At 45.3% G+C, this 21026-nt stretch overlaps 1 protein-coding gene across 4 annotated transcripts in view; it reads right to left on the minus strand.

Moving 5' to 3' along the window:
- The window catches only part of TIMM44 (translocase of inner mitochondrial membrane 44), a 34792-nt gene extending 14354 nt beyond the window's left edge, over window positions 1-20438 (minus strand). For 2 of the 4 annotated variants that reach the window (XR_012584470.1, XR_012584471.1), the window contains exons 1-12: window positions 20367-20426; window positions 18046-18153; window positions 17387-17557; window positions 16800-16880; window positions 14073-14222; window positions 11460-11599; window positions 10906-10991; window positions 8982-9074; window positions 8515-8639; window positions 6823-6873; window positions 4739-4828; window positions 1408-1518 (exon numbers count right to left, since the gene is read on the minus strand). Coding sequence is in view for 2 of the 4 variants with exons in the window: in XM_074565689.1 (XP_074421790.1) it covers window positions 1408-1518; window positions 4739-4828; window positions 6823-6873; window positions 8515-8639; window positions 8982-9074; window positions 10906-10991; window positions 11460-11599; window positions 14073-14222; window positions 16800-16880; window positions 17387-17557; window positions 18046-18153; window positions 19137-19289 (1359 nt within the window). In the remaining 2 variants the exon portion in view is untranslated. Of the gene's footprint in view, window positions 1-1407; window positions 1519-4738; window positions 4829-6822; window positions 6874-8514; window positions 8640-8981; window positions 9075-10905; window positions 10992-11459; window positions 11600-14072; window positions 14223-16799; window positions 16881-17386; window positions 17558-18045; window positions 18154-19136; window positions 19320-20366 lie in introns of those variants that run through there. The other 2 variants (XM_074565688.1, XM_074565689.1) reach the window with 2 other exon arrangements.
- Window positions 20439-21026: the final 588 nt, after the last annotated feature.

A 21026-nucleotide genomic window follows, 5' to 3' on the forward strand; every position in this document is an offset into this window, starting at 1 on the left:
TACAGCATTTCATACAACTGGATACGGGAGAGTTTTGTGGAAGTAAAGGCTTGCAGCACTGTAAGATATTTTGTACTAGCATAGTGAGGCAGCGGCCAAAAACATTAACTTAGTGATTAGTTAGCACAGAAAGGACAAGGAGCTGTTGGAGCGGGGCCAGAGGAGGCCCCAGAGATGCTGGGAGGGCTGGAGCCCCTCTGCTGTGAGGACAGGCTGAGAGAGCTGGGGGTGTTCAGCCTGGAGAAGAGAAGGCTCCGGGGAGACCTTCCAGCCCCTTCCAGTCCCTAAAGGGGCTCCAAGAAAGCTGGGGAGGGACTCTGGAGCAGGGAGGGGAGCCATGGGACGAGGGGGAAGGGTTTGAAACTGGAAGAGGGGAGATTGAGATGAGATCTGAGGAAGAAACTCTTTGCTGTGAGGGCGGTGAGCCCCTGGCCCAGGTTGCCCAGAGAAGCTGTGGCTGCCCCATCCCTGGAGGGGTTCAAGGCCAGGTTGGACGGGGCTTGGAGCAACCTGGGCTGGTGGGAGGTGTCCCTGCCCAGGGCAGGGGGTGGCACTGGGTGGGCTTTACGGTCCCTTCCAACCCAAACCATTCCATGATTCTATGATTTTCCTCACCCCCTACAAATGACTTAACTCCAGCTCTGTTCTTATAGTGCCCTTTATGAAAGGAAAAGGGAGGAAAAAAAAGAACCGGAGCAGGTGGAAGCTGTGTGAGGGAGGCTTTAATCTACAGCAGGATAGTTCAATTCTGTCCCAGAGGGTGCCAAAGGAGCAGAACTCAGAGGCGATAACCACAGAATCATAGGGTTGGAAGGGACCTCTGGAGACCATCTCCTCCAACCCCCGGCCACAGCAGGGTCACCCACAGCAGGTGGCACAGGAACGCGTCCAGGCGGGGTTGGAATGTCTCCAGAGACGGAGACTCCCCCACCTCTCTGGGCAGCCTGTGCCAGGGCTCTGCCACCCTCACAGCAAAGAAGTTCCTCCTCAGGTTGAGATGGAACTTCCCATGGGCAAGTTTGTGCCTGTTACCTCTTGTCCTGGGAGCATCCTGCCCTACCGGAGGCCGGGACCGTGCTGGCCAGGCACGGCAGCAACTGGGAGGGAAAGCACTGCTGGTGGTCATACCTCCAGCTCCTCTCCTCACCATGAATTTAAAATATCCCTTTTTCTGTCCTTTCTAGACGTTTGCAGACTCTCCTCATATATGATAATTCCCAATTAATGGGTTGTAACACTTCAAGAGTCTGACAGGAATAAAGAGCCCACACTGGGCTTACCCACAAGATGGCATATCATTCGTAGCGGACACCCAGGGCTCCGGCTGCACCCAGATGGATCCGCACCGACCGAGACGACTAGCGGGGCACCCGGGGAAACCGCACGCAGCCCATGAGCATCACTTACCGGGTCACCTTCCACCACTTCCCCTGTCTGGTTCTTAATTACCATCACGACCTGAGCCTGGAAAGTGATGATTAATACTGGTCCCTGCTCCATCATCTTCCCCATGGCCAGCTGCAACGAAAGAAAATGCCGTTAGAAAACCGACGATTTCTGCAGATTAATGTTAAAGTATCAAGTATTTATCACAACTGCTATGGTTTGACACAGCTAACAACCCCGCCTTCTTCTCGAGCTGAATCTAGTTATTTTAATCAGGTTATACCTGCTTTGTTAATACAGATGGTGTAGACCTTATTGCAAAGCGTTTTCCCCAAAAACTTTCCCTGTACTTAAAAGCTTTCCCAAAATTGTTCTGAGAGTTTTCATCGTTTTTCCAAGTCTAAAAATCTGGGAAACAGGAACAAGCTCTGTTCCATTATTTCCAAATCAGAAACTAAAAATAGAAGAAACCTTACTCTTACCAAAAAAAAAATTACACTTTCTTCAGAAAGTACACCAACCAAAGTTTTTTTCTCTTGCTTTTAAATGAATTTTCGACATAAAGTTGTACAGAACTAGATACAAAGAACTAAGCAGCAGAAAGGCTTCAAGGTGAGAGCCTTTTGTTTGACGGGATTATTTTCTCTCTTCTAAGGTCACTCCATTAAATATTCCAAGAACTTACTAACCGAAAAGCAGAGAGGAACGGAAAATTAAGCTTTGTTTCCCAAAATTGCACATGGGTTTCAAGGAGGCCCAGGACCATATCACTGACTAGGCTGTATCCCTTACGGGCACCAAGACTTCCATACTGGTATTGCTTTATTATTTTTTAGTACTATGAACCCAAAAAAATCCTCTATAATCAAGACAGTATTTATATCATTCCTCCTACGCTAAGTTCAGAAACCCCGTTTCACAAGTCACATACTTAAAACTACATTTAGGCAGTCAATAATAATAAATAGTCCTGAGAAATATCAAGGATCCAAAATTCCATTAAATTTAAAGGCTGTAGTTCTCTAGTGGAGAAGAGCGTGCCTGCAAGTACCTGGAACATGAGTTCAGATGCTTATGTTTGAAAAACCCGTTTTTAATTTTAACGCTGCCAACTTTGCAGCATGTGAATTCCCTTAAATCTTCTAAATGCGGTTTGTTTTTTTTTTTTTTCCCCCCAAACTCACTGAACTGTTTTCCTGGATGAGATCACTCAACGTACTCCCATAAATCTCCTCTGGGGAAACGCATTTAAAAATTTAAACACACAACACCCTTTATCCCCCTTTCTCAAAATACAGACAGCGTAATAAGAACTGCACTCATTTATGTTCCATATCAATCGTTTTCCAGCTAAAATGTAATTTTCTTGAGAAATTTCATGCAAAAATACAGGTATCTAAAAGAAGTTAATAAGGAAATGTCTTCCCAGCCACCGCTCGGAATCCATGCGCAGCTCTATACTAATTAGCACCTACAGAGGAAAGAAGTTATTTAGCACACAATGAAATCACGTCTCCTAGACGATACAGAAAAACCTTTAATTTAAATAAGATGCTTCGAAAAAAGCAATCATGTTTATTACTTCCTTAGCTTTACTTCTGTTAGACCACATTATTTATCGCTGAAGATAATCAAGAGAATTGCAGATGCCACAGAAATTTTCCTGCTCATTTGGCACGTGTTTGCGGTTAGTATCCAGAGTTACCGAAGAAAGAGGAATCGTTTCCTCTGGACCCAGATGGAGGAGAGAAAATGAGAAGCCTATCACGACCAGAAGGCAAAACGGCCCTCGAACGAGGACCAGACGTTAGCTTTTTGTGTTAGGAGATGCCCTGTAGATGATCTTCTTGCGCCCTGTGAAGATACACGGTCATTAATCAAGTCAGTTCCCGCTGCTCTTTTGCAGGGTTACGCAGGTCAGACCAAGTCTCTTGCCGCAGGGCATTTCCTCACGTGTTTCTGGAGCTCTCCTGCACCCACTCCAGGTTTTTAATGATGTGAGCACAAAAGGAGAGACTCCCACAAAGGGCAGCAGATACAGAAAAGCCACTATCAGCAGTCCGCCCTTCAGCGACCCACCAGCAGCATCAGGTTTTATTAGCTCTTTTGTCCATGATGTTGCTGAATTCTTCCTGACTTCTTGGCTTACAGGGGTGTGACCGCAAGTAAGCAACATCTGTCCAGCTAATGCACCCAACACCTGGAACAGCTCTCACTTTCTAAACAGCATCCCCTTATCATCAGGCTTCAGTCACATCTCTACCCAAAAGCTTCTAATCCTCCAGCTCCTTACCATGGACCAGCTCACCGCTGGGTTTAGACCCCCGCTACATAGCTCAGTGTTCTCTGCTCCTATGGGAACGACCCTGCAGTTAGCTTTGTGCTGATTGTCCAAATGGATCCAGCTTATAATTTCATCGAGGATAACACTGCACAGCTGGGGTATATTGGACAGGTATACCATAATACTTGGTTCCAAAAGAAACACACACTGAATGTTGCCACCTTTGAGTTAGCACCTTTGGTGACAAAGGCAAACAGCTGATCCGAGTTCAGATTATTTCCAGACATGTTTTCAAGTGCTAACGTACAGCTGCCCTGTTCCCTGCCTCCCCTTGGACAGTCCCTTTGAGGCAGAGCTGGTTATGGGACATAAAAGGTCTAACTAAAGGCAGTAATTTCTTTGAGATACTTTTGCCATTGCAGGAAAGAAAGATCTGAAAGAAAACTTGGGGGCCAGTGACAGATGGCACTAACAACTTAATTAAATAGAAGTACTACTGTAGAGTTACCGCTAAGTAGAACAATATCACCTCCCGCTCCTCAATAAAGGGGAACGCAGAGAGCGTTACGACTGCGCAGACGTTTGGCCACAGTCCCCAACTGCTCCTAAGGAGGAAACGACTCCACTCCCCACTCATCAAGAGCCATCCAGAAGAGCGGATAATTCTCTCTAACAGCCATACCTGCACAACCTTGAGTCACAGGAGTACTGTGCGTTATCTTCCAGAGTAAGCACCACCAAAGCCCTTCATGAAAGCACCAGGTCAGTGCTATTTGCCTTTATCATTAGCCTTTCTCAATCTAGATGCTGGCGATTAAGCCCAAGGTGCCCTGACAGCGAGGAGACAAACCACAATGCGGTAACTCAGGCTTGATCACACCGTAGCGAGTCTGTCCCATGAGCTCTCCCTTCCAGCAGCGGTGATCTGCTCCTCCGTGAGCAGAAACAGCAAATACCAGATTGGCACAAGGCAAAAAACCCAGCAATCAGAGCAAAGAAGAAAACCCCTCCTCAGGTCATGAGTTTCTAATTCATCCCCCAAGGTGAAATATAGAAAAGGACACTCACATCAATGTTGTCAATGTCAAGAATCCTGGAGTGGAACTGGAGACCCATGGCTTTGGCTTGCTGGATTGGATGGGCCAGCTGACTGTAAGTCTAAATGAAGCAACAAACTTGTGTTACACGTTTGAATTTGTTCTGTCACAAAGAAAAATGGATTTTTTGCTTAGAGAGAACCACCAAAAAAGGTAAAAGTCTTTTTTTTTTTGCAAATATGCCGAACACATTATGTCTTGCGAGGTATCAAACAGCTACATCAAATGCTCTGGGCTTCCAATAACCAAGTTCTCACTAAAAATCCCACCTCCCCTGGCCAGACCAGGAGATCCATCATTCACAACAGAGTATGCACATAAACCGTGTGCACCTGACAGCCAAGGCACTTACGATTCTGATTTGACAGCAGACAAGGAGAAAGAGTCTGGGAACCAAGCTATCCTCTTACTACCCAGCCAGACCCTGGAGGCAGACCAGCGTTTCCTGTCTCCTTTCAGGCACATATGCTTCATTATTTATGCATGGAGAACTGTTGTTGGGGACAGTGAATTTCTCCTGGCTTCCAGCATGATCACCGTACTCTTGGCAGGTATCAAACAAACAGGAGGCAGTCCCTACCTTCCTCCCCACCATGGATCTTCTACCCTTCATCACAAGCATTTAAATGCAAATATCCTACAGAAGCTACTGGCAAAGTCACTAGAGTGACGCTGGAGTTACAGATCCGGGCTACTGAGGACAGTAGGCAGAGACACCTCTACCAACCATAAACTACACCTAAGCCAGTGGGCTGAGAGCAACCTGCAGCTCAGTGGGTCTACCTGCCACTTAAGTAAGTTTTTGCTTTACTGGTTTGTATTCCAGCACTTTAGGGATCAATATCACACACTTAACACTTGCAGTATGACTCTGCTCAAGAGCCTTTATCTCCTGCATTCACATTAATAGGACTCTCATTTCCTCCCTTGGCTTATTTTATGGATGATTCGCGACCCATAAGCTTAATTTATAACTGCAACAAGCTTAGAAGGGTTTGCTTTTTGTCTTATAAATTGCAGTGAATCTGCTACTTCCCTCCCAAGATTGGAGAGGAATTCTCCGGTGTCATTTCAAAGGTTGCTTGAACCAATAAAGGACTTCCTTTTATTTTCAGACTGCATTAAGTATCTTATTCTTACATACCGCAATATTGTTACAAAGATGTTAATCACAACTAACAGCAGCAACAAAATGAAATACAAGAAATCGCCTCTTCCAGCGTGTGGATTCCCAGCCCTCTGGTGGTGGTGATCAGTAAGGAGAACAATTACTTTAAGCAGCTGAATTATTCAGAAATAGGAAAAGGATGGGTGTGTGTTGCCTATAACACAATTATTTTGGAGCAGAGCGAAGGCCAGAACAAGTGTTCATCTGTGTTGTCAGGAGCGGATCTGCTTTCATGAAGTTAAGTGGACAATAATACAATCACTGCATTGCAACCGAATCACCGTTTCAAGAAGTGGATCCAATACTGAAAATTTATCGCAGTACAAAAACAAAACCAGTTTTTGTACAATACACGAAGATTCAGTTTTCTGCAGTGAGATTATCCAGGCTGTAGATCATCTACGCTCCGTTCTCTGGAAAACTTCAGCCTGCCAGGACTATTTGCTAGGATACTGCAGTGGAGCTGTGGTTGTGTAGTAGCTCCAAGGAGAACTTGACTCTGTAAGCAGAAAAGCATCACCTTTTTGGGTCAGCTCAAACGTCTGCACCTTCTCACCCCGCATCTGGGATACAGGCTCCACTAAAGCCCATCCAAATCAAGAAGGGCAGTGCAGAACTGGAGTCAGTTGGACTAGTTTATTTCTTGATTCGCTGTCTCCAAACAGCTCTCCTCTCATATCCAGACTATTCCAGAAGTCCAGCGCGTACACCTGCCTGCAATGGTGTTGTATTGTATGAGCATGTCACACGGGGAAGCAGCTGGGCAAAGCAGGTAAGCAACACCCCAGGTGTAACAGTTGGACAGCTTGCAAACACAGAAGGCACAAGACGCCTACTTAAAAGTGAGAATCATAACCTTTTGAGACATTTTTAGGAGCTTTACTTACCGCTTCATAGCACCAATCTTTGAGGATATCAAGCTCGCCAGACATCATAGCCTAAAAGAGAAAAATCAAATAAAATACAAACATTTTAAAATACCTCCTATAACGAAGAGTTGAAATTATCAGCACTTTCAGCAGCAAACTACTTTAAATCCTGCATCTTATGAAACTCTGGAGGAGGACAGGAGCTTCAGAGAGGAACAGCAAATAAGAACTTCTAGAACCACACATGTATTGAGTCAGATGTACATAAAGCTTTCGATAATTAAGAGAAAAGCTATCCTAAACCTTCCCGGCCAAAAATTCAGCAGGATGCACACTACCCAGAAATGCTGGGAGGTGGGGTGTGACAGCAGCAGGGGTACAAAACAGAAGCAGATCGACAGTTTTGAAAACTGTGAAAAATTCAGGGCACAGAATGAACAGAATCACACTGTAACTCACAAAAAGGCTTCTCTTTAAAACATGGCGTAATAAACACCGGGAATTCATACCAAGAGAGATGCTGGGAATTCAGCAGATTTCAAAACGAAGGTAGTTATATGCGGCAGGGCATTTTTCAACATAATGCCTATAAATGGCACTTGATGGCATCTGTAAGCTGGCTGCCTACAGGATGAAAAAACCTCTCCTGTGAAAAATTCATCCTCCAAGAGTCCAGAGCCCATTTGTTTGCAGCTTGCTTTAGTGACACGGCACCGTCAGGAAACGCAGATTCACTATGACAGGTCTGTCTTATTTCACTGTCGGCACTGCAGCTCCCGTCACACCGCTGATACACGAGTCAGTCACGACAAAGACAGCGGTGACAAAACTTAACTCTGCATCAGTTTGGATGTTTGTATCTGCAAACATCAGATTATTTTTAATTCATCCTATAACGCTACCTCATGACTAGGAATACCATAAATATTTCTACCTGTGTATTAGCCTGTATCAATTTGAGATGTGATCACTGTCTCGTAGGATGAGAAAATAACACTTTGCTCTCTCTTAGCATTTGTTTCTCTCTTCAAGCCTCATTTTCTCCGGCCTCATATAAATCTCCCAAAACAATTTCTGCTGTGGTTTTTCAAATCCCCTACTTTCATTCTGTCTTTTCTGACATACTGTTACAGTGAGAGGAACTATATCCATTTATACTTGAAGTCACATCCTTCATCAGCACTATCCTCTGAGTGCTTTGATACTTCAGTCTTTAAAAACGTTCAGTTCCCCATACTTCCCTTGACCAGTGCCAGAAATATTTTCACTGAAGCATCTGTCATGACCTGGTCTTCTTCCCAAGCAGTCACAGATCATTTAGAATCCAGCAGTACATACACGCCAAATTCCTACCCTTATCAATATTTGATATCACCATTTACCCACTACTGTTCATTCATCTACTTCAGTTTGATCCCTCTGATGCTCATACCATTTCTCAGGGGAGAAGACGGTTAGTCATTTTCGAGGCAAGAAAAAACTTTGCTAGACTACTAAATTATGAAATATGGTTTTAAACGAAATTGTTATGTGGGATCCAACTCCCTTTTCCCAAGGTTATCTCGTGTTCTGTGCAAAGCTGGATGCTTGAGAAGCAAATACTGTCCCAGCTTTTAACTTCAGCATCAGAAATCTAAAAGAAAAATCTTCTATTTTATAGTAAAGGAGAAAAAAAATAAAACAAATGCATCATAGTCTGCCCCACCTTACCTCCAAGACATTGGGGATTATATCATACTCGCACTGCTTTAAAAACCGATCTTTGTCAAAGGATGGATCCACTTTGAGTATCTCTGTCAAAACCTCAGACATTTCTGTCTTCGAGAACAATCCACCTAATAAAACAATTCAGTGAGACTGGTGGCACGACAACTGTCGCCAGAAAACAAGAGAAAAACCTTTGGTTATATACCAGAGGGAAGGAACAGTGTGAATGACTGCAGGGTTTAAGTTAGGCTTGAGATTTATCCCACACAAGCACTTGTCATCGCACTGCAGCTCCGATCCGGTAGCAGGTTACTACACTGCATGATACTGGATAACGATCCGTGCAAAATATGATAAAGCTCCAGAATCCGTCCCAAAGGTTAGTAAGGCATAGAGAACAGCGCTCACAGTCACTAGGAACGGAGCGAAGAGGCTAGAGGGGCGCTTTCACAGCAATGATGAAACATTACCTATTAAGTCAGTGACTTTGTCTGTGACAGCTCTGGAAGCTCGAATGAATGCGTTATCACTTTCATCATACTTCATTTTCATTTCAAAGAACCCTGAAAGGAGAGGAGATGTAAGCCGCAGTGTCCTTCCACTACATTCCTGAATTAGGAAACAACACGCAAATAATGGGTTGCAGATCAAACCTGCGAGCTCTCTTCTAAACCCCTTTGTTGATTAACAAGTTCCAGTCTCCACAGTTACTTTTCTCCTCATCTTCCTGCAATGTTCCTGCCTATCAATAACTGTCACTAGGAGAACGATGGGTTTCTCCAAATTCAGCAGCCAGAAACTCTGGCCCTTTTACGCAGGTTTTCAAATAGAAAATACACTGGACTTGCTTACACCAGTAACAGTCTGCTTACCCTCCTTGATCCAGTCTGCTACAAGGGGTAGCAGGATGTGAAACCAACACCAGAAAGTTTAACTTGCGGGGGTGGGGGGGGGAGAAATCAAGAACAGACCTTAAACCTTGTCAATTTTTACTAAAATAGCAAGGCATCAGTAAGGATGCATTTTTTAAGCAGCTCTATGTACTTCTCAACCTTGATAAGAAAGCAAGCCGAGCATGTCACAAAACTACAGAAGTCATTGATGGGGAAGGAGAATTGCAAAGCAAAAATCTCAAAGGCAGAAAGAAGGGCAAGGGGTGACACACACACACAAAAAAAAAGCCATTTAAGCAAGCAGGCATTGTTGCAACAAAGGGCTCAACCAACCCATCGTCTGTCTCTGGACACCATCAGATGGACCAGAACTGCAGAAGGTAGTTGCGGGATAATGGGCCCTGCAGGGAAGCTTCTTCCCACCAAGTCAATTAACAATTGGAATCCTGCCCTGAAGCTTGCGCTCCTTCCAAAAAACACACCGTGTTCTGGGTACAGGTGGTACATAAAGGGAGAGCACACACTGTAAAGCCTGGTGCAGCCACATCTGCAATGCTGCCGAATCGCAAAATCACAGCCTTGGAAATATGCATAAAACGTAGAGAATGCACAGATGGCACCGGAGTGGAGGATGCAACATGTGGGGAGTTTTAGGAGCTATGAGCATCTCTCCTTGGAAAGGCTAAAAAATGGGATGTAAAAACCCATTCTTGGATACCTCCCAAGGAGCTTTAAAAGAAGTTGGGAAGAAACAATCCAAAGTTAATTATTTATGTTGCACTTTTACACAGTCTTTCTTTCCTTAACAAGTCATTTACCCTGCAGTACACCGGCAGCGATTATTTTGATTTGTTAAAGGATTCTGGTCTCAGGCTTCTTTATGCCTTCCAGAAACATTAAGCGTCTAGATAACTATCAAAAGTCATTGCCTACTGCAGTACAGATATTCAGTATTTTTAGATTTTGCAATAAAAACAGAAAGGAGGCAAAGTCCCACACATTCCAGACTTCTAAGCAGATGACAACAGAAACCAGCTCACTGGAGACAAGATTTTTTCTCATTATAAGCTCAAGGTTAAGAAGAAGAGATCTGCCTGCCCCCGCCCCGGTGACACGCACGCCTGCGTGCCCTGGCCACCTCCCAGTGCCAGAGTGGATCTGACTAGAAAAAAAAAAAAAAAGAAAAAAACCCCAGAATTCAGTTCTCTTCAAGGAATGGGGAAAGCAGGTTTTGGTACCTACAGGGAGCAGGGACTGATCAAAAACAATGCCTGACTGGGGGAAGGGTCCGAACACAGATGGAGCAGCTTGGAAAAGCTGCAGTGTTGTCAACTCCGCCTACCTCCCGTTCACACCACCTCACAGCAACAGCTACAACAAAAAAGAAATGGCTGGGATTGCATTATGTTGAGACTAGTTGCACAGATGGCATTAGGTCCAACACAGCAAGAATCAGAACAGGGAAAATAACGTGCTACTCCTTTGTCTTTGGAACACTTACTATTGAAGACCACATTGTTGTCCTTGAAATCTTTCCACTGCTGGTACCATTTTGAGTCTTTATGCAGCACCACACCCATGGCCTCCCTAGAAAGTGCAGAAGACAGCGGTACTTATGAAAAAGTCACTGACAACCGGGTGAGAATAAGGAGGAGGACATCCTGGCGAATATCATTGCAGCACCACTGAGGCTGATACACCACATAAACCATACACAACTTAGTCGAGCAAGGCGGCAGAGAAAGCAAAGGAGCTCCGACTTAGTCCTGCCAAACGTAATTCGACAGCACGATGTTCAAACCGAGAAAACACAACACATGCGCAACTCAAAATTTCAGGTCAGAACATTACATACCCATTTCATAATCTTAAGTGCCCGGTTTCACTATCAGAAGATTCAGGATCATCGATTTATGCTGGAAATTTGTCACGCCTCACCCCCCAGCCTCACTTCACCACTTGGATTTTATCCATCCCTGACCTGCAGTTAAGTTTTAAAGTTTTTTATCAAATCATACCCAGAAACATTCACCCTAAATTACATCCAATACGTACTCATTAGCTTCAAATATTCGCTCCTCTTTAATCCTCTCGCCTGAGAATTCTGTTCTTTTTCGTAGTCGCTCCGGACGTTTGTAAGGACCAGTCTGCCCTAAAACACTTTCATCTATTTCCTTCTTAACGGTTTCTACTCCCTGAAAGGAAAATAGCCCTATTAGGTTGATTTACCGTTCCCCCCTCCCCTTTCCCAGAAACTGAAAATTGTTTCTGTTGAAGAAAAAAAAGAAAAAAGAAAAAAAAGAAAAAAAGATAAGAGACCACAGGTTATTCTCTCCCTTACTCAGCAAATGCTTCTTTGCTGGTGTCTATTGACAAACACACCAGTACCAAAGCCTTCTGCTTAAGTTAACAGTCTAGGACAGCAAATGGACGGTTGTACTGAATCAACCTGAAGGAAAAAAACCAACCTAGCAGAAGCTATGGACACAGTCAAACCTTACAGCTGATAAGGGGAAACCTCTACAGAGTTTAAATCGGAATAAATCAAGCCAGAGATCAGCAGGCGTATCAGCCCCCAACAGCAGCCAGCAGCTGCTGAAAGAAGGACAAGCCCCAGGTAAAAGGAAGAACGATTCCTAGTCTCCAAAAGTAGGGGACAAGAAAAACTTCAGGACAGCAACAACTCACTGCAAAGACACCGTAAAGGTCAATAAAATCCAAGTTCTAGGCCCAAGCTTAAACAAACAGGAGTATTGCTTTCCCCAAAATAAAAAGGAGCCTCATTTCATATAGAATTCTACACACCTTCTAGCTGAGAAAACAGCTTCGAAGCAAACTGGGTTTTGCCAGAGAAGTTTAAAAAAAAAAAAAAATCACAGTAGTTCATCTTATACTAAAGGAGAGATAGGAGATATTCTCCCTCTTGGGTGAGGCTACGTCAAGAAAAAGGACTTGATAAATCTGGAGCGATATACATCTCGTCAGCGAACAGCTACAGCCTTAGTTCAGGTTCTGCCAAGAGGAAGCTGCATCCCACCACAACCATTGTTGGGAATTTTTATCATCCACTTCAATAGCAACTGGGACTAAATGGCATTTTTAGTGTTTCTCCTTCATCTTGGCTGCTCTACTTTCCTTGCTGAACCTTTTGAGCAGTACTTTCTCTAATGACCGTACCTACAAAAGACCCGTTGCACGGTAGAAGCAGCTTTCCTGTTACAGCTACACACACGCAGGCAGAAAGGGATTTTATATACACTCTATATACAGCTATTTCCCAATCTGCGTTTTTATCGAGGACGTGTCAGTTATGCAGCCCAAAGCGTCGTGTGGCTTTATGGGGGCTGTTATTTTTCAACTTTGTTTTATGCAGGAAGTTTCTGGAGAACACACAAAGTGTCCAACACAACTTTGCCAGCACGAGCCCTCCTCCCCTGCTGAAAGCCAAGGTGACTCTTTCCTTAAGAAAGTTATAACAATACTGAGGGCCTATACAGAATAGATGCTAGAGATCTGATACGAAGCAGAAACTGCAGTTTAGGTGACTTTATGCACCAAGGATGAGCAAATAAAAAGCTCCAAAGCTCAGCCTGCTCCTGCTGACTATAAAAGACCATCGGAGGGACCTGGCAGAGAAAAGAACAAGCCCCTGTGGATACCAGTTAGGTCCAGATTATAAAAATAAAACATCTAAATACTGAAGCAATGGAGATCTCAAACTGGGACTACTGCTACAATTTTTAAGGTGGCATATTTGGTTTTCTGAATCAATAGACTAAGTATTCTAAATTCTTCATACATATTAGAAATCATAGCAAAGCTACAAGAACTGCTCGCAGCCTATAAAAGCTCTGTGAATCAGTTAAACCTGAGAATGAATCCAAAGGTTTATCTGTTTACAGGGAAAACAAATCTTTAAGCCTCAAAAAATTTACTTTAAGGTCCCATAAAATCATTCCCTGCTTATAAGATCTGGCCTAGCAGCATGTTTCATAGAAGGAACAAACAGTTCTCAGATTAGGAGGCTGCTGGAGCAAGATAACAGGTTTCATTACAGACAAAGACAAAAAAATAAAAAATAGTGTCTAATGTGATCTGCGGCTATGGCTAGAAGTGACCTTTGGCAGACGATGTCTTATTAGAAACACAGAAAGAGAGGAGCTGACACAACTGACGCTCCATCTGGCCCAGTGTCTCCTCTTACAAGGGCAAAAGCCAATGCTTCAGAGGAGGCGTGAGAAACCAATCAAGGGGAACACTTCTTTTTAGGCTAATTACCAGTTGACTGGCTGACATCAAAACATACGAGCACTCAGATATTTTCTAGAAAAGGAGGGCTTTAAGCAAGCCAGTTTGTTCCCAAGAGTAGCACTGGTATCTGTCTACAGAAGACATCTGCTCCACAAGCACGGCAACCAATTTTTCCAGTAACTCACTTCAGCAGAAGCTCAGCTACTCTGGGCTTAGACTGTTCTAGGGTTGCCGAGTGAACGCTAGACCTGCAAAACGCACCTCCTGAATTTATCAGCTTATTCCAATGGCTCGCAAGGCCTTGCTGTAAGAGTTTTGCATTTGATTTTATACTCAGCACAAACTCGCACACTAACTTTTGTGTTAACAAGCTGTGCCTGCAGCACTGGGTCCTACAGAGGCACAGGACTTACGTACCTGAGAAATAGCTTTGAAGGCTGCTGTCTTGCCTAATTTCTCCCCTCCTTTTGTCACCGACTCTGCGGACTGCTTTGCCGTTTTTGCGGCTTCTTCCACACCTTCCTTTATCTTTCGGCCAATATCACTCTTACTTACTTCATCCAAACTCTGCAACAAAAGAAAACAGGAAAGAAAAAGTCATTTCAGGTGAAACAAGTGAAAATTTATTTTGAGTAACTCCTCTTTGTGAACGTTAAAGACTTTCTAATGCACACACGACAAAACTAACAAAACCAAAGGTGAACATACAGTTACGTGTCACAGAGGAGACTTACTGGGACACCGTGGTGTGGCACTGCGGCTCTGGCCAACAACTCTGCACAGAACAACAAATTTGACTATTCATGGCACCATACACATTTGTAATAGCTGGTACCCATGGATTTTAAAAAAAATATATTCTTTTTTTCTTGACATCAAAGAGAAGGACCAATGATGCCAGAGTTAAAATACCCCAGCCCTTTCCTTTGAAACAATCAGGTACTTCTTGCTCCTTAAGAGAAGGTATAGAAGTGGTTGAGACAACTCTCTGCTATGCAACTCCCTGCAAAATTAGAAACACTTTTCTTAATCCAATATCTTCATGTACATCACTTTGCCTGTGTTTACAGAGCCAGGATCTAATATGGAAAAGGTTAAAAGAACTCTGCCAGTAGCTGGTCACCCTTTCATTCTGCACCAGCACACGTCATACCCTCGAGGGTCTCAGAAATCTCACTGGCATCAGGCAACCAATCCTGGATGGATCACAAGCCACAACCTCAGAGGAAGAGAAATGACAGGATAATGGTTTTCTCTGGTTTTCAATGAGATTTGGCTAATAAGGATGCTTACAGCACCCTCAACAGTACTGAAGAGATACTGGCTATGTCCACGTCAGCAAAGAACACTATGTCCAGCTCGTAACTGCACGCCCAGTTAAGCTGCTACACCAAGGCAGACTTAGGCAGAGAGAAGGAGCACAGCAGAGAGCAGGGATCGGGTCCTCACAAACTTCACATCGCACACAGTTTCAGCCCAGTGTTTGGCTGGCTGTTTCTCAGCGGGGATCCTGCACCGGACTGCGAGTGTTAGGAACAATCACACAGGCTTCGATCTTAAACCACCGCTGAAAACAGCCAAGTTCACCCTGCTCCAAAGCAGCCCAGCTATGGGCATGAAGGCCATGCCCTTCAACTGACAGATAAGGAATAGCCTCCCAAAGTACCTCTCAGCTGTAACTTACTGCAGAAATTCTTGTACTCTCTTTAAGAGAAAGAGCAGTAAGTTTTCAGTCACTGCTGATTTAATTACTCTAATTAGTAGGAGGGAAAAACAAGACTCGGGTGCCTGGGAGTAACTGTCAGGGTGGCAGACACTGCAACAACAGCCTTTCTCCAACTCCTCAGGCTCGGCGCCATCTCCTGGGTACGGACAGGGCTGCAGCGCAAGGAAGGCTGTTGTTAAACCCAGCAGCAGATCTTCGAGCCAGCTGACTAGCAGGCACTTTGGCCACAGAGGAGTGTGTAGGACCAGCGTTGTCCTCGCCTAGATCTGATCTCTCTTCATGACAGCCCTGGAGACCCACAGCAGGCAGTGCAGCCTGAGCACGCAGGAATCCCTGGGTTACCCTGGCCTGCGAGTCATTCCCTGCTTCCTCTGGATGCCATCTGGGGGCAACGCCGAATGGATGGGGCCTCCTTGACTTCCCCATGGTGCCCATGCTGAGAAGGGGGCAGAAAAGGGGGAATAAGCAATGAAAGGTCTTGCACCCCACCAAGGACTGCCCAAATAGCCCAGTTTTGCAGCAGCTGAATTCACAGGCACTGTAACACTGCAGATCAGCTTCCACAGGTGCCACACGCACCTGATTTATTCCATAATTAACATACTACCAGGAAGACTCCTCAGAAATTTATTCCAGAGACAACACACCAAACGCTCAAGTACATCTGCTGCCTGGTTGAACTCAGACAAGAAACCGAGGAAGTGAGCACAAGCTGCAGTGCTTAGTCCCAGCCTAAGAAAATAACTTGAATTCAATTGCTTAAAAGCAGATCTACATCGGCACAGGGTCTGAGCCTAGAACAGAAGACACTCGTACCTGTCAGGTAAGAATGATGCCTTCTCCTCCAGGCATTTCCTTATTCCCAAGACACAGAGAGCCATGGGATCCCTCACAGCACGGTAACTTAGAGGAGAGCAACTCAACTACACCACCAGCACTTCTACGTACAACGCCTGGAGCCTCTGATGTTGCAAGTCTTTTCCAACATGCAATAAGAAGCCCGAAGCCCCATCACATTAGTAGCAAAAATTGTCAAGAAGAGCATTACATCTCCTAAACCATTTTCCAGGGTGATCTTTCAGCATTGCTCTAACCACCCTACAGTGGAAGAACCACCTTGAGGCTTTTTTCACTGATAGATAATGCAGAACCATAAGGACCGTCTCCAAATCTGAGAGGAATCATTGGATAGTGCCTGTCCGCTGACCGTACACTAACTCAATAAATCTATCATATGCTATTGTGTAATTTTCTTAATGACTCCAGCCTTAAAGATTCAGAACAGTGATCACCTTTGGAATAGCAACCACCTTTCACCCAAGAAAAAAGGGTGTTATAATTCACATGCACACAGAACACATAACCTTAGGGAATGAGGTTCTGCCTTAGGGAAATGTTCTTCCATAGCCGCATTTTACCTCTTTAACTGTACCAGTTATTTCTTCAAGTTTCTTTTTAATCACTTCTGAGGTCTTCACTGTTTCAGATTCAATGGTTTTCTGTGGGGAAAAAAAAAAAAAACCAAACACGCTGCATTTAACCGTGAGGTCAGAAAATACTCAGAGGCAGTTTAGCACAGAGCACGCCCCATTAACACCGTAATTGAGGGCAAAAAGAGCTACACCTTAGGGAGCACGCTACTTCGGTAACCAGCATCAGCATTTCATTTCTGCAAGTAACGCCGTTTATAGTTCTTCAAATAACGCAAAAGAAGTATTAAATTTAACGCTGGCAGTATCTAAATGTCTCATTATTTTATCTGCTCGTTATTTAGGAAATCCAGTGAAGGGTCTGCTGGAAAGATTTTCCACTAAAAAAAAACCCCAAACCACCCTAAGGCATCCATTTACCAGTCAGCATTTCCAGCCAAGCAGAACTTCTCATAAAAACAGGCATGCTGAACTAAACACTTCATTTGCAGAAAGATTCAGATTTACCTTCAGAGCAGTAATAGCTCAGTGACCGGGCAATGAAAACTTCAAAGGAATTCATGAAGACGACTTACGTATTTCCTCCTCGCTTCTCGAAGCGCATCAGATTCTTCCAGCTTTTTTGCTTCATCTCGGAATTTTTTAATACTTTCTTTCATCTCCTTGTTTTTTGCTAATTCCTGTTTGATGTTCTCCACAAAACCAGATATAAAACCCTTCCTTCCTCCAGAAGAGTAGCATCTAGACTAAAGAAAATCATTACATGTTGTAGAATCCAAAGAGACATTAAATTAAACAAATATCAAAGCCAGCAGGTAGATTTAGTTAAGCCAAGCACGGGGTCACTTCTAATGTATTAAATGTTGTGGAAAACATAAAGCTACCTTGAAAAAGAAGGAGCTTACTGGCAGAACAGCCCATCCAACACATTTCTAATGCTCTGTGAAGTACGTCTATATAGCCATTAAAAGATGCTTCTCCAGGAGTTTAACTCTGGAGGTTAGTTCAGGCTTAAACAACGCGGTAGATGAAGGTACCGTAGCACCACTCCTGAACTCTGTCACTCGGACTCAGCTACTACAACACTCCTCGAGTTCGTCATCTTAAAAAGTGGAAACTTGCAACCTGGAACTGGTGCTTCTCAGAAACATCCCCACATCTGGTCGATCAGTACTCTAATGGGAAAACGCTTTTGGCCTGAAATAAAAAAAAAATAAATCAGCCGCTAACCAACCTGATGGATGTCTAAAACCGGCCTGCTCATCCTGTACACTGTACCCGTGTGGACTGCGGGAACTGGGGATCTCCTGGATATGAGCCATATGCCACTGATGAGACATTTCTGCAAGGCGAAAATAAGATCGGGTTAGCGCACAACACACATGACAGCAGTCTTAAAGAGCCAAGGAAAAAAGGAAAGAATATCGCAAATATTCACCGATCTTCCGGGAACACAGCCTAAGCGCTGCCGAGAAACGCTGCAGGCTGGTTTGGTAAGAGTCATCCATAAAAACTCTGTATGCGTTTGAGCAGCGTTCTATCCACTTACAAGGTTCATTTTGATAAAAGCAAAGTTGCAGCCCAAAACGGGGCAATGCACCTTTCGCAATCACTTGAGAAAACGTACATGGCTTCACAGAATCGTGATTTTATTAAAACAGTGATGCACAAGTAAATCCATCCTCGAGTTGAAACACCTGTTAGTGGTGAGAAGCACATTGTTTTTTCCAGGAAAACTGTCTTCAAACAGAACTTTCTCCCAACCGTGGAAGACAGCCAGGACCCTTCTGTATATATTTGCTCTGCCTGAAGTCAGAGATAAACACCTTTTGTCCCAAGCCACAGAACAGATACATTAGCTCACGGAATGATCACTGAGAAATTCCACTGCAACTTCCCGAGATCACAAGTTGCAAATTCTTGCATCATGTGGCAAATCCTTCGGTCCATCCTCTGACACTGAGAGCAGACTATGCAGAGCTTGCAGATTCTTGTCTCTACTCCCTTAAAATGGTCTCTCAGCACTGACATAGCTCCTCTTTCCCACATTCTGGGACAAACCTATTTGGCCTATCCTCAGCCTCCAGACAAGCAAAAGCTGCACCTTTTTCCTCAAACTAACCTCCCGTTCTTACCGAGCCGTGCAACCCAAGCTCTTTCTCTGCAAGACCATCTCTCAAACTGCTCCCCCTAAAAAATAAAAAATACCAACAAAACAAAACATGGACAAATAAAACAGGCTTTGCCATTAAAAAACTCTGGAAAATTATTTTTTAAGCTGAGAATATTGTGTCCAAGCTCACAATAATAAGTCCAACTCTTTACCAGGCTCCTTAGACGTTGAAGAGGTTTTGTAAAGAGCGGCACCGTCTGGTCCTGTGGCATCAGTGGCGGCACTGCCAAACACCACGGGCTAAATCCAGACTGAGAAGCAGCAATGGTGTAACTGCCCCACACATCCTGCTGGCCCGAAGACATGCGTTACATTAACTCACTGGTTTCAACACTTCTATTAACTCACACCTTTTAAATTCAGCTCCCTTTTACTTATTACCTCTGTAGGGATAGCTAAGTTCCACTAGCTTAAAGTTTAAAACAAGGCTCTCCACAGCCTATCCTCGAACCTTGCTGCCCAAGCCATCATTAGGGTCAGGCTTTGAAGCAAGCAAGAACAAACTAGAAATTATATGTATAACTCAAAAACGTATATTAACTGTAAGAATGGCATTAAAACCCAGGGCAGACTGCCTGCTGGATTCAACTGATCGCAGTTCTTGACCAAAAGGCACGTTTCTTCCACGCTACTGAGCAGAAATGCTTAATCCGACGTTTAGCTTTGGGCAGAAAAGAAGATCGACCACCTTCAAAGCCTGTCGCACCACAAAGTGGCTTTTAAAGCCAGAACCTTTGCATTTAATTCACACAGCATCCATTCACCCCCTCGACCCAGGGGAAAAATAATTTAACCCAGGTTTAAATTTAAACCTTGCAAGAGGTCACCAGCAGAGCGGCTCATCACAGAGAGCTCTGGAGGCTCCAAGACCGACCTGGGCTGGACGGGGCCGTCCCTCGCTGAGCTCGGTGGCGGCACAAGCAGGCCCGCTGAAGTGGGGAGAGGAGCCGGGACCCGGCAGCCCGCAGGCAGGGCCAGGGCCGGGGCCGGAGCCGGGCCAGGGTGGGACGGGCCCTCCGCGGTGTCCCCCACCTCAGCGGCCCCGGTATCAGCCCGCCCCGGTGCCTCGGCCGCCCGCCGGTGCCCCGGCCCTTCAGCCATTCCGGTACCGCCGGGCAGAGGTTAGAGGGGAGAGGAGGGAGCCGGCACCGGGCCGCCTCTCCGGGCAGCACCCGCCCGCACCGGGCTCTCTCCGTGCCGGCCCGGCACCACCAAGCCCCGGCGCTCCCCCCTCACGGCACCTCCAGCGCCGGAGGAAGCCGGGCCGCACCTCATGAGTCGGCAGCGGCGGCCCAGCGTTATCTCCCGCCGCTCCCCCTCAGCCCCACGGCGTCTCTGCGGGCCCGGCCCGACTCAGTCCTCGGCTCCCGCCCCCCGCTCACCCGGCAGCCTCCGGCCCCCGCCGCCATCTTCCCAGCCCGGCCCGTGACCTTCGGGCGGCGCCGCGCGCTGACGTCACTGCCGCGCGCCGGCCGGCAGCCACGTGGCCGGGGCGATGGCGGGAAGCGGGCGGGGATTAATTTCCCGCCATTATTTTTCTTTCCTTTTCAAACTTTTTCGGGTTCCTGCGTTGCCTCAAGGACGTTCTCTCCTACCGCAGCTGCACCGACAGCCCCGCCGTGCCCACCCGCCCCAAGGAAACGCCAACAAGGCTTTAACTAACGGTTTTATTGTGAAGCAAAATGCAGCAGAATTGGGTTTTTCAGGTTGTTTTTTTTTCTTCTCTCTACAAAATAGCAAGTGAAGTACCGGTTCCTCCAGCACAGCAGCATTTCCCCCCCGCCCCCTCCCCAGCAAGGGCTGTGGTGAATGCACCCGACTCACACGTGGCCCCTCACCACATTTTCCACCATGGCAAGGCTGGGCTGAGGTTCCTGCGCTTCCCTTTCAACGGAACTTCATTAATGAATCACAATATAAAAAAAAAAAACAAAAAAAAAACTGAGTTTAAGTCAGCAATTTCATCGCACCACTACTTCCACGGGTGTAAGGGGCTGTCAGAAAGGGCAGGAACCTCTTATTTGAGATTTTCCGGATGGAGA

The sequence above is a fragment of the Larus michahellis genome, chromosome 23 (genome assembly GCF_964199755.1).
Source record: "Larus michahellis chromosome 23, bLarMic1.1, whole genome shotgun sequence".
Lineage (NCBI taxonomy): Eukaryota > Metazoa > Chordata > Aves > Charadriiformes > Laridae > Larus > Larus michahellis.